This window comes from Halictus rubicundus, chromosome 10 (assembly GCF_050948215.1).
Source record: "Halictus rubicundus isolate RS-2024b chromosome 10, iyHalRubi1_principal, whole genome shotgun sequence".
Taxonomy (NCBI): domain Eukaryota; kingdom Metazoa; phylum Arthropoda; class Insecta; order Hymenoptera; family Halictidae; genus Halictus; species Halictus rubicundus.
In genome coordinates this window covers 2,378,397-2,403,808 of record NC_135158.1, presented here as the reverse complement: position 1 = coordinate 2,403,808, position 25,412 = coordinate 2,378,397, and the positions used below count along the sequence as shown (strand labels likewise).

At 48.1% G+C, this 25,412-nt stretch overlaps 1 protein-coding gene across 2 annotated transcripts; it reads left to right on the top strand.

The window, feature by feature from the left end:
- The first annotated feature begins 290 nt into the window (after positions 1 to 290).
- On the top strand, positions 291 to 24,913 carry LOC143357990 (uncharacterized). Of its 2 annotated transcripts, none has more exons than XM_076794770.1 (11): positions 291 to 642; positions 4,973 to 5,163; positions 5,223 to 5,328; positions 5,542 to 5,668; positions 17,153 to 17,330; positions 18,246 to 18,363; positions 18,737 to 18,954; positions 19,419 to 19,700; positions 20,306 to 20,530; positions 20,796 to 20,939; positions 21,526 to 24,913. In XM_076794770.1, exons 3-11 carry the CDS (start codon positions 5,234 to 5,236, stop codon positions 21,666 to 21,668), a joined length of 1,530 nt encoding a protein of 509 aa, XP_076650885.1. In that variant the 5' UTR covers positions 291 to 642; positions 4,973 to 5,163; positions 5,223 to 5,233; the 3' UTR covers positions 21,669 to 24,913. The 2 variants fall into 2 exon arrangements, with proteins under 2 accessions (XP_076650885.1, XP_076650887.1); XM_076794772.1 differs by lacking the exon at positions 291 to 642 and adding an exon at positions 3,573 to 3,659.
- Positions 24,914 to 25,412: the final 499 nt, after the last annotated feature.

The following is a 25,412-nucleotide window of genomic DNA, read 5'->3' as shown; positions in this document are numbered from 1 at the left end:
GATCAGAGGATCTTCGGAGTTGTTGCGCCTTTGAGGACCAGGAAAGACGGATGCACCTAGGTCGTGAACTTCGTTACGGTTCGTCGAAGGTTCACAGTTGTCGGGCAGTGTCAATGTCTCCGCAGGATCTCCCCGTAGACTCCGTTAGTACTCGCGTGACAGTCGTCCACTCTTCTGCTCTCGCTCCCTCTCTCTCTCCCTCTCGTTTTCATTCTCTCTGTCACGGTTTGAGAGGGCCCCGTCCCCTTCTGGGATCTCCTGACCCCACCTTCTTCCCGTTGCAGTTGTCGTTTGTCGACTGGGGTCGGAGTTCATTGTGCCACAAGTGCATTCCGAGTGCCGGCGACGACCAATTGCTCGTTACGGACGTGGAGCCAGTTGCGAATCGGTCTGTGAAAGCGTCGGTGACGTCTTCGCCCTTACGCGAATCTCACCTTTCCCTCGAGAGAGGACGATCTTCGGGAGTCCTTTTAGGAGTCCCAACGATCACCGAAGATTTTCGGGACCGGCGCCGGGCCCAGTGAAAGCGAGAGCTTCCAGTTTCCGTGGATAAAGCTTGTGGATCCTTGTGGCCTTTGGATCCATCGAACGAAGGACCGTTGTTTTCATACTGCAATTACTCCCCGAGGGACCAATCAATTCGTACGTATTTTCCGTTCGCATAATTTCGACTTCCTACGTGTTCATTGAGCAATTCCTGCTTGCTTGAAAGTTCGAGCATATTATCGCGACTCCTGCCTGCGAATCGTATCGCGCCATCACGTCTATTCAATAATAAATTGCCTCGGATAGACGCCATTCAGCGTTAATCGCGAACAGACCGCGGATCCTCGTGCAAATTCGCGTTTTCGAGCAGTATTTTGCCATGAAACACTCGTCTTCTGTTTCCGATCGGATCTCGTGTACTAAAAATGCGGTCAAAATTAACGTCCGTTGAGGTACAGGTTTTCTTGTATTTGACCGCTCACTGAATAAAACATTAAGCTTTTTACTCGCGCGAACGACGCGATTAAGAACGCAAAACCTGTAGAAATAACGAACCACTAACGGAAACTCGAATAGAGCATTGCGAAACGAGTTTTACGATTGAATGATAATTCGCAGAGTTCGCAGTCTCCCGGCTCTTCTCTGAGAGCAACGTCGGTTCTCTCTAATCCACCGATTTCGCCAACCCTTTGTGCGAAAGATTCGCCTAATTGCGGACACTCCCTCGTGCTCCTCCCGCGAGACGCGCGTGTCCCGTGTTCGACGTGAGAGCTTCGTCAATTAATCCCGGCGTAACTGCGTGCGATTTTTCGCGGCATTCTAATTAACGCACTCCTCGTGAGAATGCGTTAGACGGTCTCCGGTTGCGCAACACGATCATTAGCCTGGCGACGCATGATTTATCTCGCGAATTTTCGCGTGTCCTTCTCGCTGATCGGCGAGGGGACCGTGGTAACATAATTGCTTGTGAAATTCCACGGGGATCACGTACGAAGGCAAATCGCCTTTCGTTGTTGCCGAGAGGCCGGGTAATTACGGATTCCTCGGCGGAAATTAGCCGTCCGTAACAATTACTATTTTTCCGAAGCCGTGAGAACAGGACGATTTTCTTTAACGACCGATCCGATGCTGATTTCGTCACTCATCATCTCGACGATGATATTCTCGGGCCGATTTCGATGCGCTTTTGCGGCTCATTCATCCGTGCACCTGTTCCTGAGATAGTGTTTAGATTTTTGTAGGTGGTACAATTTTTTGAACGCCTTACCATTTTTCTTAGATCCTTGAAATCACTTCTTCACCATTTCTGAACGCTGTGGAAATTTTTAGGACATAGACATCACCCCTCGCAACGTTTACATGGTATACAAATTTTTAATCCAAGTTTCTGAAGCCTTAGGAACCATCTTTTGTGCGATCCTAGATTTTGTACAATTTTTTAATTTCGTCTTGCAAGGTCCTAAAATTTTCTTATACTATAGACACTAACTCTTGTTCTTTATACATCGTGTACAATTTTTTAATCCAAGTTTTTGAGGCCACATTTTTCTAAGTCCTAGCCATCGTCGCTTACACTTTCCTAAGTCTTGTACAATTTTTTAATTTCATTCCGCAAGGTCGTAAAATGTTCTCACCCTTGTTCTCATGTCGTCACCCTTGTTTCTTTCTGGATCCTGTAAAATCCTTGAATCGACTGTTTTAAGGCTTCAACATTTTTACGTACACTTGAAATCACGAGAGGAGCAATAAACCTTTTTGCCGACGACCAGTTAACCCAACTCACTCGTCTTCAACGACTGTTACAAAATTGCCCACAGTCGCGAGAAAAAAAGAAACCCAAAGGAACGCGCACGAGTGGTAATTCGCCACGCGTTCGATATAATTTCGCCAGACTCGATCGCGTAATACGTGTCGACTTTTTGCCATAGTCATCCGAGAGAAACGCGAAATGAAGTCACTCGACGACCTGCTAACTGGTTTACGAGGCGGGCTCTAGTGTAATTGCTCGTGGATTTTGCATTCGACGGTTTTAGGATGCTGCAGGCTTCCCAGCAACTTTCCATTCACTGTGAAAAGAAGGTGCAGGGTGTCTTTAATCTTTGTTCGTAAACTCGCATAAACGAGATGCTGTTAGATAACTTTGACTTTATTGGGTCACGGTTTGCGCAATAGCCGATAATTTAAATTTTATTCGTTTGTGATTTTCCTACAATTTTTTAATACCGTAGACATCGTCCCCTGTTCCTCGTGAACAAGGTACAATTTTTTAGTCCTTCTTTCTGAGGCAGCCCGATTTTTCCCTAAGCCCTGTACCATTTTGTTAATCACTGAAGAAAGGGTCTGAGAAGCTGAAGAAGAAGAGAAAATATTGAAAATAATCCAACACTTTTTTGACAGATTCTGTTTAAAATCTTCACCAAAACCATTTTCTTTAAAGTAATATATTATTACCGAAGGCCACAGCATGTTCTCTTGGGTTCTTGAGGGTTCGAAAGAAAAATTGAGGAATGTCTCCAGGTTGCGCAAATCGAAAGTTTAAGTATTAGAAAAACGTTTTAGGTCCAAGAGAGGCCTGTCGACCAACCAGTAAATTCTATTAGATAAGAGGATTTTGTAATCGTGAAAGACGTCGAAAACGACCCAAACGGCTCCATTAAAGTCGAGTTTCGCTCGAAGACGAGTCCGACGACGTAATCGAGGTGATCGAGGTGATCGAGACGCCAGCAGGATCGACGTTCTCGTAGTTTATCGGCAGATCTAACTTCGAAATAAGTGTCTTCCTATGAGAACCTGGGTATCGAGATGCTATCTTCCTCGAAATAAGTGGCATTCCTGGCTGCCGGTTCATTCACGAGACGCTTCGTGACAAGATAATGTATTGTGCAGGGGGGGACGGGGACGGGGACGGGTAACGGTATTTCTCACGATTCGAACAGATGCGCGGTGCCCTCTCATCTCTCTTTCTCTCTCTCTCTCTCTCTCTCTCTCTCTCTCTCACTCTCGCCCATTCTCTCCTTCTCTATGGGGTGGCTGGAAAAAATTGAAATTGAACTAGAAACCACATGTGGTCGATGGAGGCCCATCGAACTGGGAGCGGGACTGTCAGCGACAGTAGAACTGGATCAGACGGTGTTCAGTGTCATCGAAACTGGAAACGCGTCATCGGACTGGACGTAAGTTTGCCATTGAAATCGAAATTCAATTCGATCCTGATTACCTTCCTGTTCTCGAAGCTTGAATCATTTCCTCCGACAAACGTTTCAATGAATTCGAGATTCCTCTGAGATTTTGAAACTCGGGCAATTTTTTTTGCGTATATTTTGAACGTTACTTTAACAGTCATTACCAACAAATTTCTCACGGAAGTCTTCCGAAGTTGAAGCAGGTTTGTGTCGTGTTCGCGCAATATAAAAATTCTCCAGGTCAGTTGAGAGAATCAGAAGTGAAATGAAAATGTATTTCCCGAAAATAAAAATAAAAATTCTGCAAGTCACTCGTGAGAAACGGAAGTCGAATGAAAATGTATTACCTCTTTCAATAATTTGAAGAAGTTCAAAATTATGTAACGTCATTCGATTCTTCGAATGTTTTCACAGTTTCGTATTTGACCGGACCATTTTTATTCGCTCATAACGAATGTGTTACGGGCAATTTTCTCGCAGCATTGCGAAGGTAATGGTTTCTTCGAGAAATTTCAAAAGCTGGTTTTCACCGCGCAGGCTTCTTTCGAGCGACCTTTCGTCGGCGGCGCGTTATTTACGTCGGGTCGTATGTTTATTAGACGCGTCACCCGTGTATTGTCGAGCCAATCAGCCAATTGGAGCAAGTTAATACTTCCTGTCGCGAAGGACGTCCTTTGAAAGGGACCGTTTGCTCCTTCCACGGCAAATATCGGCGACACAATTTCCGGCCGCGTCGTCTGAACAACGAACGCCCCTTTCCCCTCAGTCTCTCTGGTATTTTCTTCATTTCGGAACTGGCTGGCGCACTCGGAGCGTTTCTAGAGACTCGCGAAACTATTTCGAACTTCTAAAAGCTACCTCGAGCCCGGCAAGCATACTACGATCCTCCTGAATAATGTTTGTCTACTGTATAATCCAAAGTGAAACTGAAAAAAGGGGGCCCTTATTTTTCCGAATTTAATCCGCAAAATTTATATTTCTCGTTGATATCAGAATTAAAATAGAGACCGGTATCCTAGAATTTTTTATCGTAAGAGCACAAAGTCCGCCGTCTAGTAATGAGGCAATAAAAAAAGGGTTAATGGTAAGACGCGAAAGCGTGGACCATCGCAAAACATTGTAAACGAATACCTGCGACGCTTTCTCGCAAGATCGACTACCGATCGCATGGCCGACCACTTTCTCTGGAAAACGCGCTTTTCCATCAGCCTCTCGGACACAACGGTTCGACGATCGTAATATCGTGTTATCGTATTGTCGTTGGTCTCGTGTTACCGATAGTAACTAGACACTTCTGCGTACAGGGACACCGGCTGCCCAGACGGTAGCTCTGCCCGCTTCCGGCGAAAGAATGACACGCGAGATATCGACGACGACGACGAGGGCGTCGTATTAACCTGCAACGACGCCGACCTCTCTTCGGGATGTTTAGACTCGGGACGTTCTAGAACATCGCAACAGGCCTAGCCGTCAGTACGGACTGCGATTTTTATTCGTAAGCATAACAACGCGCGGTTATACTTCAAGAAACTTTTGATGTCGATCTGATTGCAGATTTTGCTGAGATGAGCATCGAGAGGGTATGGCTGCTGAGCTTCCTGCTGATCGTGTCTTCCTCCAGGGTGCTCTCGGCAGATGGTCTATGCTCGAGGCTGGAGAAGTGAGTGAAACAATTGGAAAACAATGGGAATTCTGGTCGGAAGAAAATGTTTCGGGGTTCTTCCGCGAATGACGTGAAATTGCTTGTGGCGTTCTCCAGTTTCGCGGACACGCCTTGACAGTAACCTAGACGTATTATTGCGTTCCGGCACGCCGACACCGTCCTGATAAGGGTATCGCGTCGGATAGTTAATTGATCGATCGTACGTTTCAGTTACACGGTCACGTCGATGGAAAGGTACCTGGAGCCGGTCACCGTGGACACGTTCACCTGGTGCCTGCAGATGCCGCCCAGGTGCTTGAAGACGCGAACCGAGTTGCGGGAACGGTTCCGGATAAAGGTAAGCTCTCCACACCGTTTCAACTTTTGACCTTCGCGGAAAACCTGGCCGTCCATTCCTTGCCTCCCGATCTCCCGACGGTCGAACAAAATCTCTTTGACTTAATACCTCTCCGGATTGAATGCTTCAGCGTTTTTCCACTTTAATCTTGCCCGGGGAGTGTCTGAATAGCTCGGAAGCTCTTCCAGTATCTGCTCGCAACCCGCGAATTTTAGACCGACGTCTACGGTTGAAAGCGGCCCGATAGCAAAGCTCTCGAGACTCCTCGGCGAACCTTCGACTTGGAGAGAACTTTTCATTCCTCGCGTCCGTTTCACCGCAAGAGCGTGCGTTTGTAAAAGAAGGGAGATGGTTGCCGGAGCGGCACCTGCGCCAGGGATTTTAATTAACCGTTTGTTCCGACGTCTGTTAATTGGTTCAGTCGATCACGTTTGGAAAGGTGCGATAAAATGAACACTGTTTGGGAAGGTGCGATAAAATTGAGTTGGAAATCATCCGGGAGGCTTCGGGAAAGGTTTGAACACTGCTTGCCCTCTGGGGCAATGCTTTGGCTCCGCGGAGCACCGCTCAGAGCTACGAAACCACGCCCATTTGGTTTAAAGAGCGATGAAACCTTCTTTTAGGTATTTGACGAGATTCAAAGACGTTTAGACTATTTTTTGTATCTCTATGGACGAGTCTAGGGACTGTTTTGGTTCCGACAAGAGCTATGAAGCCACGCCCACTTAACCAAAAGATAAAATCAGGCGGATAGAACCTTCTCCCGGAACACTGATAAGATTGAGGATTGTTTAACTTGCTTCATACTGCTCTGGATCAACCTCGGACACAGATTGCTATACAGGACGCTCTATCGGTACCTTTGGGAGCAGCGAAGCCACGCCCACTTAGCCAGAAGATAGAATCAGACAAATAGAAACATTTTGTAGGGCACTGACGAGATTTAGAAAGGTTCAGCTTCTTTTATATTGCTCTACAACAGTCGTAGGTACAGATTGCTCTACGGGGCACAGTCGTGGCTCCATTGGGGGCCATTAAACCACGCCCACTTAATCACGAGACAGATAGAACCTTCTCTCAAATCACTGACAAAATTGAAACAGGTTCACTCTGTGTTATCTCACTGTAGATTTGTTGTAGATTCATTATGGCACGGGGAGCACCACCCTGGCTCACTTGGGAGCAACTAACCCACGCCCATTTTATTACAAAGGAAATATAGATCTCTCCTCGTGAACTCCTTAACAAATCCGCGGAGAACATTTTCGCAAAGGAAAATGTTGCTTCAAATAACCTCAGGAATCACCCCTTTGAAGGGTGTACAACATTTTTGGAACGGCCTGTAGATGTCGTTTCAACATGGAAAATCGATGATCCTGGCAGCATGGCGGGAGTGGCCGATGCATTAGCAATAAATTTGCCTATGACGATGTAACAGTCCCCCCATACAAGCGGCAATAGAGTCAGCAGGTCTTCCGGTGTTCTGGGCTCGTCTGCGAGCGGCGAGCCGAGTCCTTGTCGCTCTCACGGTCGATACGAGGGTTCCGAGCTAATTGCAGGGAAAGCGAGAGCACCTCGTGTGCGTCTCATTAAACGGTTGAAAAAAAAAGGACGAGCGAGACGAGTCGCCTCGTTGCCTCGGACGGACACGGGAAATTTCGCGACACGCTCCCAGATCCTGGAATCCGAGACACTTGGCCGCAGACGCGTTTCCGGACGCCGAACACTTATTGTAACTCGGGACCGAGTAGCTTCGCTTGTATTTCCGGTCCGCGGAGTTACCTCAAGCAGTACGTCTCCAAATGCAACGGTGCAGTCCGTGTTTGCATCCGGACCACTGCGACCGTTTCTTCCACTTACAAAGTTCGCCCGGAATACTGCTGCACCCTCATGTGTTTTAGGTGCGCCAATTAATTAATTCGTAACACCCACAATTGTCCGTTCGAACTTTGTTTCAGATTCTCTCTGATCGAATCCTCTTCAAGTTTCACAGAGTCGCCACTGACCCACGTTTTGAGCGCGGTAGTGAAACTCCACACTTGTTCATCTCCTTTGTATATTTTTCTACGCTCTTTGAATCTTTTTCGTGAAAAAGTCTGAACCGATTGTTGCAAACATTTCCTGCTGTTGGTAACACATTCAAGTCATTCCCACTAAACCTACCATAATCAGCAGATGACCGGTTTTACATTTTGCGATTATTGAAATTATAAAAATTCATTTGTGGAAAATAATGGAATACATTTTTTTGTCCAAGAATTCGCAATTTTAGCGTTGCCATTTTTATGTGGAAACGTTGACCAAATGCTTGTAATGGTCGGCAGGTTTAGTGTTGAAAATGTACAGTTGTGGATTTCTCAGTCACTTTTTCGCAACCGACGGCAATCTCAGTCGCCGTATTGCTGGTCGCTGAGCGTCGAGTTTTTCGCGTGGGTGGAACGTGCCGGACTCGTTTCTCCGAATCGCGAAGCAAAATAGCATTGCGTTAATCAGCTCTTCGCCAGTAATGTTTCCCGTTTAATTATTTCCTGGTCGGCCGGCAGCGCCTTGTTAAAGCGACAGTTACACTTTCATGCGCGTACAATGTCCGTTCGGTTTTTGCTGGGCCGACTATCTTCGCGCGAGATGGAGGACACTGGGCGTCGATTACGCAACGGGATAATTAGAGGAAAGTTCGAAAACGTTTCTGGTGGCCATCAATCTCGCGCGAATGATACGGTTTGCCTGTTTCCTCGCGGAAAGCGGCGGCCGTCGGAATAATTAACGAGATTAAGAAAGTTAAACCGATGGAATTCGCCTAGGCTATTCTCTCCGTCTCTCTCTTTTAGTGGTTGTAGAGAAGGACAGAGAGGATCGTGTGCCGATTGTCCGTGGGATCTGTTGCGGAAAACGCGCGGTCGATATGATGAATTTATGCGATACGCGCGAACAGCGTCCGATTAATTGCCGGCCCCGGCCGAGATAGATCAATTAACCGGGGATCGCAGCGGCTGTGTTCCGATTTATCGGCCGGATCGATCGACGCCGAGACGATTCCGCTGGTTTAACGGCGAGCCAGAGCTTGCGTAACCAGGCTTCGCAGATCTACGTCGAACGGGAATTGCCACCGGAAGAAAGCGAGCCCGTTGTTCGATGCAAATAAGCTCGGACCGAACCATACTTGGCGATCGAACTCGATTTATCGGCCGACTCGAGAGATCGGAAAAATCATTTTACCTAGAATTAAATGCTTCGGGAAGCTTCCTGGATCTTTCAGTAAATTTTCCTTCGCGTTTCAAAACGTTACAAGAATTTCTCTCACTCGAATCATTTCTCCGATCTGTCTAGGGATTTTTGGTTTCCCACTGCAGCAGGAAAACTGCACATAACAGCGTTGATTTATGCAGGAAAGAAATCGGTACTCCGACTTTCAGCGTCGTAAGCGTTGAAAAATAATTCAGAATTACGAAGAGTTCTTTTTAATTAGCTCGGGTGTTCCGGAGAAGCTAATGGAATCACCTGCGCTCTCTCCGGGGTAAACCGAAGAGTCGGCAGGTTTATGGAGATCGCGTCGAATTTTGCGCGTGTTTACGCGCGATGATCGAGATAGCGGATCGCCGGTAGAGAAAAGAGGTCTCGCCTGAACACGCGTTTCGCAATCGACTCCCATTAACGCAATGGCGGACGGGCTCGAGTGGAAAATCGCGGCGAGAGAACGCGGCTGCGACGAAGACTGTTAGAAATTCCGCGAGCCACCCTTCTCGAGTATGTTGTCCCGTAGAGTAACCTCGGGAGCTCCAGTTCTTGCTGAATATTACTGTTTCCTCTATGGTTCTAGTTTTTGCTAGACGTTGTCTCCATCGCGCCTGGACTCTTGCTACACCGATCGTGAACGATTACGAATTATTTGTTCTGCCACTCCGATACGGAGTTACCTCGTTAGTATACTCCCCGGTTAGATCGATCCACGCTCGAGACGAAGTTTACATAGGCTGGAAAAGCTAAATATGGGGGATAAAAATAAGTTATACAATGTTTTAGCCATTTCTGATGCGAAACAGAGAGAACTCGCTTCACAGCAAAGGGTTAACACGAATCTGAACTTCCACCCGCCGCGTTTAATCGCCATTTAATTTACGCTCGATCCGAATCTCGGCGCGCAAGCGAAGGCCTAAGATGCTTGCACTCCGGCATGTGTCCCAGTCCGATAGAGATCTAATTCACATCGCCTTCCCAAGTTTCGCCTGAGAGATCTCTGATCGGAAGGTCATCAAGATCCCGCGGCAGATAGCCCGACTATAAAACGTCTAATGTCTAGGACAAAGAGGAGTTTCAGATGATCGCGAGATTAGAGGGTACGTTGTGGAAGCGGGCGAGACCGGGTCATTAGGCCAAACGCGTCGACCATAAACACATCGTCCTGCAAAACTGTGTCACTGTTAGCTCGCTAAGATCATTGAGGGAAGAAACTGACCTAGCTTGCTATTTTCATTTCGCATAAAAATTCGCAGTCCGGAACTTACGATAGAAGCACAGTGATTTCTCTATGTATGTCGCCAAGGCCTGGATGATAAACGTCGCGGAATTATCCCCACTACCGCGGGGTATACCCCGTGAGGGGCCACGAAGCTCGAGAGGCCTCCTGCACGATACACGACGCTGGCAAGACCCACGTTGTTGACATATATCGAGAATTCACCTCCTCCTTTGTAAAATATTGAAACAGTTAAAGGGGATAAAATTAATTGGGGGTAAAATGAATATGTCATTCACTGTACTCCGCATTAATTCGCGTATACTCTTGCGGGACAGGCTGTAGGTGATCCAGTCGGAGCTGGGGAACGCTCGACCGACAATGGGGTGCCATTTCTATGAGAAAGAGCCGCGGCCAGGTGCACACAGGTGGTAGCGTCGAACTCTCGGTCGTGTATCGCGTGTGTTGGCCAAGTCTCTCACGGCCGGGAGCGGGCTTAATATTTATTGCGTAGGAACATCACGCCGCGTAATGCGGAGCAAACGGTTTTGCGCAACGTTCGCGCTGCGCTGAGCCGAGCTGCGCGGAAAAGGACTTTCGAACGCGGCGCGGTGGCGATCCGCGCGGGAATTTTCCTCGCCGTGAAAAATTCGTAAAGGGGGTTCCGCTCGGCTCGGGCGGATTTCGACACGCGTTGCAACAAACCGCCCCGCGTATCGATCACTCCGAACGCGCGCCTCCGCTTCGAAACCGCGTTGCGCACGAGCAGGATGCAGCTGATAACGTAATAACTGCATTCGCGACCGAGGATCGACGGCCAACGGACGGTCGATGTCGGTCGTCGATCGCTAAACGAACCGGCAGAACGATTGGCAGAACCACTGTTGCAATAGTCCTTGGCGAAAGAGGCTCGAGCATGTTTGAGCCGGTTCGAAAACGATTTTCCTAGAAGATTATGCCCGCTGCGTCTCCGTAAGCATTGCTACAGGATTCGGTAATAGAAAATAACACCTGTTTACTGAGATTCAATTGGTTTGAGAGTGTTTGAGGCTGTTTGGAACCAAGTTTTCTATTAGACTATGCCCACTACGTCTGTGAGCGTTGGTACAGGCTTTGGAAACAGAAAATGACATGTATTTCTCGAATCTAAAATGGTATGAGGATGTTTGAGGTTGTTTGGAGAGATTCCTTACGAATATTTTGGCCAGTGATCTTGTTTGAAGATTGGACTCTGTCAGACATTGATCACTGATTGCAATAATACAAGTACAGCATCGTTTGAACTGGTTTGAAGCCAATTAATTTTAACCGGTGCATACCTACAATTCTGTACATTGAAAAACAATGCAATTCACTTATTATGAAGTATGAAGAAGTTTGAGCTGGTTTAAGAGCAGCATTTCTAGAAGATTGTGGCAATTGAATCTATAATCCTGAACGTTTGCAGGATTGCAAATGATATCTGGCTTGACCCAGTTGGTGGTTAGAACTGTGAAAGGCCACCACCAATGTCTGTAATTAAAAATGTATGTATGTATGAGAAAGTTTGAAACTGGTATTCCTATAAAATTGTGTCAATCTATGCTTCTCGACTTTTTCGGAACTAGTATACTTGTTGCTACAAAGAAAATCGAGGAAGTTTGAACCGGTTTGGAGCCAGTTCTTCTGTAATCTTACAGCCAGCAGATCTGCAATCCATAAGGGAGCAATAGCTCGCCCCCACCGGTTACAAACAGCTCATTAGAGAGCACTATCGTAAATGTCGGTGAGAATTCGGTGTGTTAATTTATCGAGAGAATGATTAGTCACAGTATCGATTTCTAATGCGGTAATTTTATCGTCCATAAGCATCTCATAACTCAAATGCCAGTCGATTCCTGGATCAAACTCCCATGACGCAGCATTAATAACAGATTAGATCCAACTTAAGATTCTCTTGCACCCCGTTCGTTAGTTTCGTCATAGGACAACACCTTTTACTTCCGCAATGTCGTAGTTTAAATAAAACTAGTTAATAATTTGCGAACGTGTTTATAGTCGATTGTTAAGCTGTGTGGAGAACGGAAGCCTAGTTCGATTAAAATCGCCGAATCTCGTCGATTACGTTTGCCCGAACTGTTGCGCCGTTTGTATAATAATGCGCCGTGATGGCGAAAACTGTATCGACGATAGAGTACAACAATGGGTGCATTAGCGAGACAATGGGACGGACCTTGAACGCATTACGAGGCGGAGTTATGATTGCTCGACGCTTGTAAATGGCACCGCGAGGCCCTACGTGGAAAAACGCGGCGGGAGCTGCTGGAATTTTTCGAAAGTGCCCGGGATTCCATGGAAAATGGAACGATCCACGTCCCTGGCGCATGGCGTGAAAACGCGACGTAAGAGAGGAGCAAAATGGCGCCCCTCGTTCGACATCCCGAGGTCGGCACGATGTTTTCTACGATAGAAAACCCCGGAATTGCACAACTTTTAGGCGGTTACGTGTTCGCGAAGCAATCGATACCCCGAACCGACTATAGTGCCGGCTTTACGAGCACCGTAGAAAGATAGTTAAGGGGCAATTATGCGATCGGCCACCGAAAAACGAGACAGATGTTGCGCAAATCGTTGCCGTTCCCGTTGTCGCTACGGCCGAGTAACTATGGTCATGATCGCTCTGTCGTCGTTCATAATCATAGTGATTCCGCGCTTTAATTGATTCCCGACGCGAACGGAACTCGACCAACGTGTTACGAAATCCTACCGCGGTATAATTAATGAAAGAGCATCGGCTGAATTATAAGGAGCGGGTTTCGTCAGATCAAGATCGACTTAATCGGATTTTCAATAAATATTTACAAGATTCCTCGGTATTAAATCTTCGCTCGCGGAAACTCTTCGGCCAGCTTTCGCTTCACGCAATTTTTAGACCCACCGGTTGGAGTTCTGCGAAAAATTCCTGGAAAGTGCAAGCGGTTTTCAAGATATTCCGGAGCAACGTCCAAACGCGATTATTCATTGATTAAGGAACACAGTTGCACGCGGAAGGCGAGCGGCCACCCGGTTTCTCCTGGAACAGGTAAACTGCGGGACCAAATCGTCGATTTATCATCGGGGAAATTCAAGTTTTCGATTATCATCGAGAGCTCTCAAAATTGGTCGAGTCTTCTCTTCATTTCTGTCTCGTTTTGTCATTCCCGTTTTCCAGCAGTATCTTCTCAAACGTTTTTAGTATTGTCGCTGTAACTGCGTAAAAAATTATTATTATTCCTTGAAAAAATTTTAGAGTACTCTTTAAATACTGGTTAACAAGCCTGGCAAGTTTGGAATTATTATCTCGAACTTCTCTCCCTCAAGAAATTCCCAACGCTCGCCTTAAGGAGAGGAGTTACGTTTAATTTATTCACGAGTCGAGGGGATCGGAAGACTCGGATTTTGCGAGTGGATTTACCTTGCGGGAAATGCTTGACAAAATTTGGGTAGATTCTTCAAATGTTGGTTAAAAAGTCTGCCAAGTTTGAAATTATTATCCCGAACACGCTTCCCTTGAAAAATTCCGATAGATCGTCTTAGAAAGAGAAGTTATCTGTAACTTATCGATGGGGATCGGAAGAATGTAGTTCCGCGAGTAAATTTAGCAAGAAATGCTTGGAAAAATTTGTGTATATTCCAAAAATGTCGCTGAACAAACCTGTCAAGTTTGGAATTGCAATCGCCAACGCCTTTCTTTAAGGAAATTCCCAAAGATCGCTTCACGCTAGGAGCATCAGACTAGTTAATGTCTCTATTCGCGATCTCGCGGAAACGGCTGTGGAAAAATGTTTCCCTCCAATTAGCGGCGAGTTTCTCTTCGTATAAATTAGGAACGCGACCAGACAGGGAAACCCGATCCCGAACCCGCCGCGGATCGGAGGAAACGGTCGAGAAAGACGGAAACAGGTGGTGCGGGGATTACGTCGATCGGCTACGCGACCGAATGATCTACGAGCGGGAATATTTCGCGTTTCCAGGGCATAGATTAAATCGGCATCCATTCGGTATCGTTACGCCGGTATGCTTGGCTCGAGAAATAGAGCTGGCTCGATGTCGAAAGCTCCGCGTATGATATCGTTAATTGACGCGCGGGGTGATGGTTCGCCCCCGTTCCGTGCGTGGATTTTCGCGGAATTTTTCTCGCGCCGCCCGTTGACAGAGAGTGAAAGGAACAATTTCGGAGCGATAAAGAGCTCGCGTTAATGATTTATACTGGAGCACGGCTGCTCCAGTTGGCCGCGTCGCGTCGGTAGCTGACGCGATTAATCCGCGAGCCGTTTGCTTGCGCAACGAGCTCCTCCGTCGCTGCACCGGGAAATACCCGTTGCAACATTGTGCTGGAGACGATGTCGACCGCGTTGATCCACTTCGTAGGCTTCACAGATCTCCGTAGATTGCCGACGATCTTTGTACGTTGTTCTCTTTCGCGGAAGCGAAGCGAAAAGTGGCTCTTTTGCTTTTCCTCTGCAGACAATTTCGAGTGCGTCGGCCTACTTTCTCTGCTTCTGACATTTGCCCGTTCCCGACATTTTTTGTGTGTCAATCTTGTTTCAGAAGTGACGCGAAGAAGTGATTATGCTGCTTTTGCTATTTCGAGTAGAGTCTCTTCGCGATATATGTCGCAGACACCTGGCTGATAAAAGTCGCAGAACTATCCCCACTGCCGTGGGGTATAGCCCCTGAGGGGCCGCGAAGCTCGAGAGTCCTTGAACGCCCAGGAGAGTAAACATAATCGGGTGCGACCTCCTGGACGATATATGTCGTTGGCAAGACCCGTGTTGTTGACATATATCGAGAAAACGCTTGTCAAGCTGCAGAGATCTGTGAAAGGCTGGCCCTTTTCCGGAAGCAACGTAAAACCATGTCCACAATGTCGACGTAGCGTCAGTGTGGACGTAGCTTAAGGAAATGGCAAATTTCCTTATCCGGAATCCGCAGATCGACGATCGTGGTTGGCGCAGTAAATTTGCATTGGTGCCCGTTCTACGTTTATCCGGTTTTAGACAGTGTCCCCTGAATTATTACCTCGTTCGAGGCGCCATAAGCAGGATTATGGTACCTTGATTCGGGTACGTGATCCTGAACTTGCGTGTACAGTATCTCCACCGTGAACGTGTTTGCTACGTTGATCGATTAATCGGATGCTCAAGCTTGCGAACTAACTTGCTAACAGTTTCGCTCGGTTTAGGGCTTTGGTTTATGTATAAAGAGCTCCCGTCGTGTAATATACTAGACGGCTACTTAACGCGCCCCTGGAAACAGTCCTTCACCTCATTACTCCAGATTTAGTGTCGTCTTGGATCTTATCTACGGATTTGCTGATATCGCAAATGATTAGAGCACCGTGGAATTGCGGGAATTTCCTCGGGGATCACACTTCGCGTCCTGAATTATGTCATTTCTATTTTAGACCGATGTCTTCGACGCAACTCGCGTTGTTTGCATAGCGCGCACTGCAAAACACAAACAATTCTTAGCAAACGGGGAACAAACGAGTACTAGTTTTCTAGCTTTCTTTAAATCTATTTTTATTAATGTTCAAGATTTAGCAGGATCTGCCTGATAAAATTTGGGTATATTGTTCAAATACTGCTTCACAAATCTACCAACTTTGGAATTTTAATACCCAACACTTTTCTCTGAAAAAAATCCCGTAGATCACCTCGCGAAAAGGAGTTGTCTTTCATTTTTCGAGGAGCCCAGGGCATGGAAAAAATTTAATTTCGCACATAGATTTAGCAGGATCTGCCTGATAAAATTTGGGTATATTGTTCAAATACTGTTTAACAAACCCACCAACTTTGGAACTCTAATCTTGAACACCTTTCTTTGAAAAAATTCCCGAAAGTCACCTCGAGAAAAGAAGTTGTCTTTCATTCTTCGAGGAGCCGAGGGCATCGAAAAAATTCAATTTCGCAAATAGATTTAGCAGGATCTGCCTGAAAAAATATGGGTGTATTGTTCAAACGTTGCTTAACAAACGCACCAACTTTTGAACTCTAATCTCCAACACCTTTCTCTGGAAAAATTCCCGAAAACGCTTCGGGATCGAGAAGTTAGATTTAATTTACTCGGTGGACGATGGGATCGAAGAGATCCAGTTTGGCGAGTGGATTTAGCGTGCAGGAACGCGATCGAAGATTAGGAGCGAGAAAAAGGAGGCGCAATCGTTCCGCTCAGACTCGCGTGTAAAACGATCGAGGCAGAATCGGAGCGGCTGCGATCTACGGAGGAAGTGAGAGCGCGGATGGAAGGAGTGGGCGGGTTGGTTTATGGACGCGGACTTAGCTTTTCTCGCGCGTATCCACTTACGACGGATTACGAACGGAACGGTTACACGTTTGCACGTGCCTCCACTCGCTTTCGTTTCGCGAGGGCGCGCTCCCATTCCCGTTCCCGTTCCCCTTCCCGTTTGACGATCCGTTTCGTAGGAGGAAAGTGGGATCCGGTCCAAACGGACCCCAACAGCTCGCCTCTGCCAAAACCAACGCAGTCCGTACGGCCTACTTTTTCTCCCCTAATCATTTCCTTAACTACCGGCTCGTTTGGACGCCCAACGACGACCCGCTGGTTTATCGAATTCGAGTTTCGCGACTCCATTTGGATCGAGCGGACAGTCCTCGATTTAACACCCTGCGGCCGGCTAAATCGCTGAAACGGTGTCCTTATCGTTGATGGACCACTTGGAATACACTCCGCGCTTCGAACAAACTCATTATCCTCTTTCCACTCGGATATTTCCAAGAAAAGTACAGTGATTTATCCGGGAATCAGGAGAGTTCTTTTGGACGTTTCGAAATTGGTAAAGTTTCAGAATTTTTTTTACAGTAAGACTTTGAGCGGGGATCTCTAAATTTTTAGAGGACGTAGACGGAACTTTTAGCTGCATGTTGCAATTTTTTGAAAGCGAAAATGTTAGAAAATGGCGGAGTTATTTATCTTGCAAGCGAATCGAAATTTGTACGTTGTTGATTTCGTGTTGAAGAGTCTTTTGAAGGATCACGCTCTTTTTGCAGACAGAGACCAGGGCGAGGAGCGTGAACGAGTGCTGCGAGGGTTACCAAATGATGTCATCGGACGACCAAGCTGAGATCAAGTGCAAACCGTTTTGCGAAAACTGTTTCTCCGGTGTCTGCGTCTCGCCGAGCCGTTGTCAGTGCAATCCTGGCTTCGGTGGAGAGGACTGTGCGACCGGTGAGTCTCTGTTCCCCTTAATTTTATTTGATGGCCTCCGGTGAATCCGTTCGTTCCTTTAGAGGGATATCAAAGAAATGTTCGCATAGTTGAGCTCTTTCACGGGTCGCTGGCCGAGGATCCACGGTCTCGCTGTACGAAATCGAAAGATAAGCGACCGATCGGTCTCGTTTCCGGGAGCTTCGCGGACTTTGAAGCGCGCGGGCGCGCGAAACGCTCCGCCAGGCCGGATACATTTCACGCTCGATGAAACAGACCGACCTTCCACGATCGCGAGAACGCGTGCGGCCGGCAATTTTCGCGCGAGCGATCGTCGTGATTCTGAAATCAGCGTTCTCCGCCATAAAACAGAACCCGGATCCTCGTGCGGAAGCTCCGCTGCTTTCGCTTTAGGTGCCGCTTGCAAAATGTCGCCTCTAAAAAGCTGCTTCCGCAGGAATTTTCAAACTAATAAAGACCCCAATTCAAGGTGCAAGATGGCACTTTATGGTAGAGGCAGCGTGCCAAAAAATTGATGAGAACCCGATTATTGGCTCGGTCAAAATTCACTCGCCTTAAACGGGACTTTACAATGTATTCCCGTGGGAATTTTTTCACGTTCCAGGGCTTAAATTAAAGGTGGACGATCGCCCTTTACGATAGGATCATTTAGGTTCCAAGGAAAATTCAGAAACAAAATCGATAAGTCCCGATCAGTATTTCAGACAAAAATAATTGGTTTGTGAGGATTCGCTTCAAATCAATTTCAGAACATATTCCCATGGGAATGTTCAAACTCTTAAGAACTCGAATTAGGAAAAGGCACAACATTGTTCAAAAAAATTGTTCCCAGTTCTCGGGTTCCAGAGAGGAAATAAAGTTTCCTCAAAGTTTGCACTGCGGTCTCGAAATTCCACGTGTTTCTTCTGTTGACAGTGTGCGAGGAGGGCACGTGGGGCCCGGAGTGCAAAGAGAAATGCAACTGCGCCGTGAAGGTGCACTGCGATCCCGTGAACGGACAGTGTGGATGCCCGGCAGGATTACGCGGACGAACGTAAGATCGCATCTCCAACGCATAGATTTCCCCGTAGCGAGAAAGATGGCGACCGGCTTTTAACCGGCGCGGCATTGCCCAACGGCAACGCGCAGCCGTTTGCGATCATCGGTCCCGTTAACGAGGAACAGATCCATAAAACCTGAGCCAACAAACCGCTCCGGGAGAATTGTGCAACGGAAGGATTCCGGCTATTTATAGAAACCGAGGAAAAACGGCGCTTCCTGTCCGCGTTGCCAGAGGACAGAGGCCTTCGACTTCCTCGGATTGCGTAAACGCGCCTGTCGATTGAACCCGGCTCTCGCCTAATAAGCGCGCCTCGATCATCTCGATCGGACCTGTTCGCACGCGTAACCGCGCGTTTACCTTCCAGGTGCAACGAGTCCTGCGCGGAAGGCCGCTGGGGACCGAGGTGTGCATTTCCGTGCGACTGCGGCGACAACAGGTGCGATGCCGAGACAGGCGTGTGCATCGAGTCCGGACGGCATCCCGAAGAAACCGCGGAGGCTGCCAACATCACGCTCCCCGGTGATCGAGAGGGATCCACGTCGCCTACCGATACCACCGAGACGACGGGAACGGTGACGGAAGGTAAAAAGACCGAAGTCAAATATTGACTCGCGTGGTGCAACTGTTGATCCTGTTCAATATTAGCTCTGCCGGAAAGTTGTGTTTTAAACTCTCGTTTCCACACGCCGAAGTTCCCGCTGGAGTAATCATTTCACGGTGGATCTCTAAACTAAAACATAAAAATTGCCACTTATCAAAAAATAATCTTTCTCCCGTTTCAAAATGCAGCTACTCATTTCGGTTATAAACGCGCGAAAATCGATGGAAAATGAAATTGGAAAGAATCGATAGGAGGGACCAATCAACTGTGCAGTAACGGTTACAGAAGTATAGCAGTATAAAATCCTGGACACGTCTAACTATTCTGAATGTCTCTCTTTCGACGATGTAACGATCGAGGGATCGTTTCGGCACCGAGTCGAACCGAATCCGTTTCGCCGATGGAAATGGGATTGTACCCGGTCTTTCTCTATTTCGGAATCTAGCCATGGACGAGGCGTTCGTCGCGACGGATAATCTCCCGAAAACAACGAGCCCGGAAACGACCCGGGATCAGCCTAAAACTAGGACGCAGACGACCGAAGACGGTCATTCGAGCACCGCCAGGCCCGTGATCGTCCTGGTCTCGGTCCCGGAAGGACGGAGGAACCTGGAGAAGGACAAGTTCGCGATGAAGAACCCGTTTCTCGGACACCGGGACGACGGAGAGGGTCATTTGCACGAGATCCCGTCGCTGAAATCGGATTACGTGAAGAATATTCACAAAGGTAACCATGGAAACCGGGTTCGGCGCGAGGAAAATGGGAAGAAGAGCGGGTTCGGTGTATCCCTGTCCACCTTTGATCTTCTGCGAAACAAACACAGACCTCGGGTTCATAGACCTCGTAACTTCTTGTGTGATCACACACAACGGCGTAAACGGCGTGTGATCACACGTAACTTCCTGTGTGTGCACACTATTTTAGCTAACTATCTCTATTATAGTTTCCCAATCTTTTGTGTTCCACAGTCTCTTTAATAAGATTTGGCTCGATCCCTTCTAGCAAACTACTTATCGAAGGTCTGGATCATAGTTTCGCAAACCTTTCCCGGTTCATGAACCGCGTGACAAGATCTATGAGACTTGCACCCTTTCCTAGCTAACTATTATCGAAGGTTTAGGTCTCTGACTATCAATCAATCTTTTATCTCTCGTAGTCAGTTTAATAAGATTTTGTTTGCCGATCACCTTCTCTAGCAAAACACCTCTATTATCGAGGGTTTAAGTCTAATACATACTTTCTAAATATTTTCTGTCTGACAGTGTAGATCCTAGTAAGATAGGTCTCGCATTCTCTCCAAACCCTGTTCAAACGAATCAACTTTTTCTCAGACTTGATGCACCTGCCTTCAATCCCATTGGACATCGCCCTAATCGTGGTGGCTTCGATCATCTCGCTGGGCCTGACCTCGGTGGCAGTGGTGATGGTGCTGCACATGCGTTCGAAGCTGCTCGAGTCGGCCAGAGTCTCGATCTACGAGGTCGAGAAGACGAAGGGCCAAGAAAACACCGGCACCATAGACAAGAGGAGCCCCTCCCTGGCGAACACCTTGCCCCGTGAGTATCAGCACGTTCGAATCCAGCTTTTCCACGGGTCTCGGTGAAATCCGGTCGCCCTTGACCCCGATCTCATCCTTGTAATCCTATCGCGGCCATCTTGAACCGTTCCGAGGCGTGGATTACTCGCCGTCGGATTAGATCGCTTCTCTCGTGCCGTTTCTCCCTTCTCGGAGCTTTTTCGCCTGCAATCCTATTTAAAATATTGCTCGCGGATATTTCCTCGCCGAGAGATTCTTCGAAATCCTTCCGTTTCGAATTTCAGAGTCCCCTGTTAGAGAGATCCCGGCGTTCTTCACGTCCACCCCCGAGGCTGGCGCTATACTCACGATCCCCGGCATCGATCCCGCCTGCAATTATGCGAACGGCGCTGCCACCATCGGCCTTCGAATATCCGGCACTCTGCGCGGTAAGTTGCCCGTTTGATCGCCGATCTTGTTGCGAGTGTTTGCATGCATTTTCTTGGAGCCTCTGCAGAATGGTCGAGAGTAACGGTTTAAGAAAGTGTACCGAGATTTTTGTCTTTTTTAAATTGCAAATCGACCTGTGGTGGAATACAGAACGCTATCGTTGTCTTCGGTCTCCAGAAAGTACTCTGTGGAAATCCATATTTCCATAAACAACCACAATCTATCCATCAGCGTCCTCGTTTCGCAAGGCTGCCACAGGTGGCCTGTTGAAAGCACTATAAGAAAATTTTGTTATATTCTACATTCATTGTATCTTACAGTTTCTTTGGAAAAAAAATTCCCCCCTTTCGCATTAGGCGTGGATAAAATATCGCTTCGAACATTCCGTTTCCGTGGGAATTTAAAAACATTTGAGGGCTCGAATTAAAGTTGGAAAAACGCTCTTTGTGACAGCCCCATTATGCTTCTAGGAAAAGTTAAGGCGCCGAGCCGAATTCGAGTAAGATACTTGGCACATGTGAAAACGAACATGTCGATAACGTCGATTGGAGCTTCGAAAAAATTAGAAAAAATTCTTCTGTCCAGATTTCCTGCAGGACGACCACTACGACCGTCCTCCGTCGACTCGGATCCGCCTGCAAACGTTCGGCTGCGAGACGACCCCGGAGCACATCTACGACGAGATTCCTCTGCAATCGAGCCCGATGTGTCCGCGCAAGAGCGCGTGACCAGGATGCCGATCGATCGAGGATCGACACGGGCCGGCCGAGCCGCGCGATCCAGCGATCTAGCTCAATTAATCCGTTAAGAAAGCAGCCGGCGGCGGCTTCGCGTTTTTCCAGGGCCGGTCGGTTTCACGGAAGAGAGGTCGCCGAGAAAACTGTCGCGCCAGAGGCGTTCGCGTGCCATTGTTCCAGTCACGATCTCACGTGCGATTCCGGAGGCGGATGTGAGAGAGCCGACTCCGCTCCGCTCCACTCCGCTCCACTCCGCTCAGCTCTGCTCGGCTCCGTTCGGCTCGTCTACGGACCGAGAAAAATCCGACCGGACTGGTTTACGACCTTACGCGGGACTCGTCCAGTGTGCAAGGCTGAACGTGACTGCGATCGATCCTTCTGTCGCCTGTCCACGTGACCGTAGATCCTGCCGGGGCGCCTCGCTGCTCGCGATTGCCCCCCGGGGCAATGTTTCGGGGCAAGTGATCCCGGAGAAAGTTGTTAAGCAGATCCGAGACTTTTAGCGTTCGCGTGGTAGTGCAGAATGGCTCGAGTGGGCGTGGTTTCGTCGGTCTCCTGGGAGCCAGCCGTGTGCCCCGTGGGGCAATCTGGCTTCACGTGCAATTCCGAATTCTTGACTTCGAGTTCAATGAACAGATGATACTTGCTCGTTTTCTCTTAGATCACTGGAGTTTGCCCCCTGGGGCAAGTGAGATTCATTGATGGGAAAGAAACGTTCCATCTTGCCAATTTGATAGGATGAAGCCTGTCTGCTTTTATTGGAACCAGGCCAGTGTCTGAGTTAGATCAATATAAAACAGTCTGAACTTATTTAAATCTTATTAGAGTGTTCTCCTGTAGATACACCATCTAGCTAAGTAGGCGTGGCTTTGTTGTCCCCAGCGGTGCCCCACGGGGCCATCCGTGTTCCTACGATTACTCATGTCTGAGTTCGATCAATATAAAACAGTCTGAATTTATTTAAATTCTATCAGAGTGTTTTTCTGTGGATACACCATTTAGCTAAGTAGGCGTGGCTTTGTTGCCCCCAACGGTGCCCCACGGGGCAATCCTTGCCCCAGTGGCAAATAAATATTCCACAATATCTCATCTTGCGAATTAAAAACGGGTTAAACATATTCTCATCGCATTTTTCTCGACAAGATCTTCAATTCTTGGCGATGTCACCGCTCCCAACGGAGCCAGAGCGATGCCCCACGGAGCGATCTCTGCTGCCATCGATCCCAGACGGTCGAATCGACTTCCAACGCTCCGGAAAGTTTCACTGCTCAATAACCGTGTCGTCGAGTGGACACGAGGCTGCAGACTGGCAGAAAAACATCGCCGATTAGATTATCCGTTGGGGCGTGTACCGCGACAAGACAACTTTTCCCCGGGCCCCGTTGACGTCAGCGTGGCCATCGAGCCCCCCGGGTGCATTTACGTCAGCCGTGGACACGCGAGCCTGTTAGTCAATGTAATATAAGTTCAGTACCTCGGTACAACAGCGATTAGGATTCGCAAGGGCCGGTACAGCCAGGTCAGAGTTCGAGGATGGAGAACGGAGCTCGCGGATGAGACAGAGCGGCCTGACTAATTGTCAGCGTTGGTCGAGTCAATAGCGGAGTCATTGCGAAATATTTCGGAGCGTCCGAGCCGGGAACAGCAAATTATGATAGCGTTCAACCGGTCACTTAGACCGATAGCGGTCCGGCACTTGGCCGTTGATCAGCGTTACATCGCGTTAATTGCGACAGAATCGGATTATTTTAACGACGGGGGCCAGGTTCTAGCGTTCTATTTTTACGGCCGATAGCGACCGACGTTGTTCTGAAATTATCCGTGGAGTCAGCCGAAGTTCCAGCGGAAGTTATCCGGGAGGTCGTGTCGTGAACTTTATGAATGGACAGCTCGCGATATCGACGACCAGGAAAGTGGAGCGCGTGGATTAGCCAGCAACGGGCCGAGATTAGGCTTCTCCGGAACACTCTGAAAGATCGGGCCAGATAAACACCGCCGATCCGAGAGGCCGCTCGAGATTCGTTGCGATCTAGCGCAACGATCCGTGGAGGCTTCTGGCGACCAGAGATCCTCGTGAACCTACCAAAGACGCGAACGACACCAAAGAAGAATAGTCAGCTAGTCGATGATTCAACGCGCATCGGAATCATCAGTCTGCTCCTGGTTGCAGCTCGGAGATTGCACTTAGCTTATCAACGAGCGCAGATAACCGGGCCCCGCGGCTCCCGAGGCTGCACTTACCCGCTGACATCATCGATAATAATAAATTCTTAATGAATCGGCCGGGTGCATCGAGAAACTGCGTCGAACGAGAACGAGAAAGAGCCGGACGACCCGCAATTGCGATTGCAATAATGCGTCGCATGCCTCGCAACGTAACGTGCCGCGTGCATCGTATTTACGCATTGCAGCGCGCGCGCGCGCACGCATGCACGCACGCACGCACGCACGCACGCACGCGTTTCACTTTGCAGTATCGGGCTCTTACGCGATGCTATCTCGATCGGGAATCGCAACCCGTTCGGTTTCTCGCCCACGAAATCGGACTCTCGGAACGATTCTTCGTTTTTATTACGTTCCCGCAGCTCCGAGCGTTCGATTGCAAACGCAAATAGAAAATGGAACACTAGGTGGCCATCGCGCTTCGCGGACTACCGATTCGTCTGTCGGCCGTACACGAATCGCGTCCTTTGTCGAACGGTATCGGAGGATTGCATAAACGCAACGCGCCAGATGCTGCAGGTTTTTCAGCCGGCCGCCTTTGTACCAATTAAAGGGGATGCATCGACATTGTTTAACGGGGCCTGGATGTTTCGTAGACCGAGGTCGAGGCGTTACGATTGATCGGCGTGCAGCGGTCGAATGCAGTTTGCTGGCTCGTAGATGGTTCATCGATATTCTAATTTAGCGAGAGAAATTGTTACGACTGAGACTCGTTAGCAGCAGGTCCGAAGACTCCCCGCGGAAGAAACAAGTCCCGAGGAATACTGATAGAGATGACGCGAGACTTTATTTTAGATCGCCGATGCTAATTGCGAACGCCTAACGAGACGGCTGAAACGTAGCTGCGGATTTTTATGCGAAATACAAATTTTCCACCCGAAATAGAGAATTGTTTTCTTTTCTTCCGCATTGAATAGGATGAAAATCATTTTTACATGCTTCCAATGTCTTCACTGTTGGACCCATTTTTGTCATAAACGCGTAGAATTCACAGTGCAATCATAATGTCTGGGTACAGTCGGTATGGTCCATTCAGTACCATCAAGCAACCGAAAATTAAACTCTTTTATGCTACAAAATCAATTCTGAAACCACGGCGGCCATGACAAGGGAGTCATCAGGTCAAGATCTCCGGGAAATCCTGAAGAATAGTGCAAGAAGAAAAATGACACGGTCTCGCCAGCTGATTTATTCCACCTGCACGAGACCCAAGGTCTCGGATGCTAACCGACACCTAACAAGACAAACTGCATATTTCTATCCTTCGAAACGAAAATAGTTCTGACGGGAGCCTACACGATGTAAATCCTAAGGCGGACGCAAGAAACATAAGCACACAATGGAAACTGCTTCCTCCGCGAGCAATCCAAGGTCACCAGCAGCAAACATCTGTTAAACATTTCCCTGTTTAATATCTAACCGTAATGCAAAAGCGGTTCCGACGGGAGGGATTCTAAGAAGCAGAAGATGATGTCAGGGTCCAAAGAGTCTGTGTCCGGTGTCATTGGAAAT

What these genes read in the sequence shown, in the direction of transcription:
- LOC143357990 (XM_076794770.1), top strand. Translation starts at nt 5,234, where the DNA reads ATGAGCATCGAGAGGGTATGGCTGCTGAGCTTCCTGCTGATCGTGTCT. An exon ending in GCAGGATTACGCGGACGAAC is followed by an intron (nt 18,364 to 18,736) that starts GTAAGATCGCAT and finishes TTTACCTTCCAG; the next exon opens with GTGCAACGAGTCCTGCGCGG. An exon ending in GACGGGAACGGTGACGGAAG is followed by an intron (nt 18,955 to 19,418) that starts GTAAAAAGACCG and finishes TTCGGAATCTAG; the next exon opens with CCATGGACGAGGCGTTCGTC.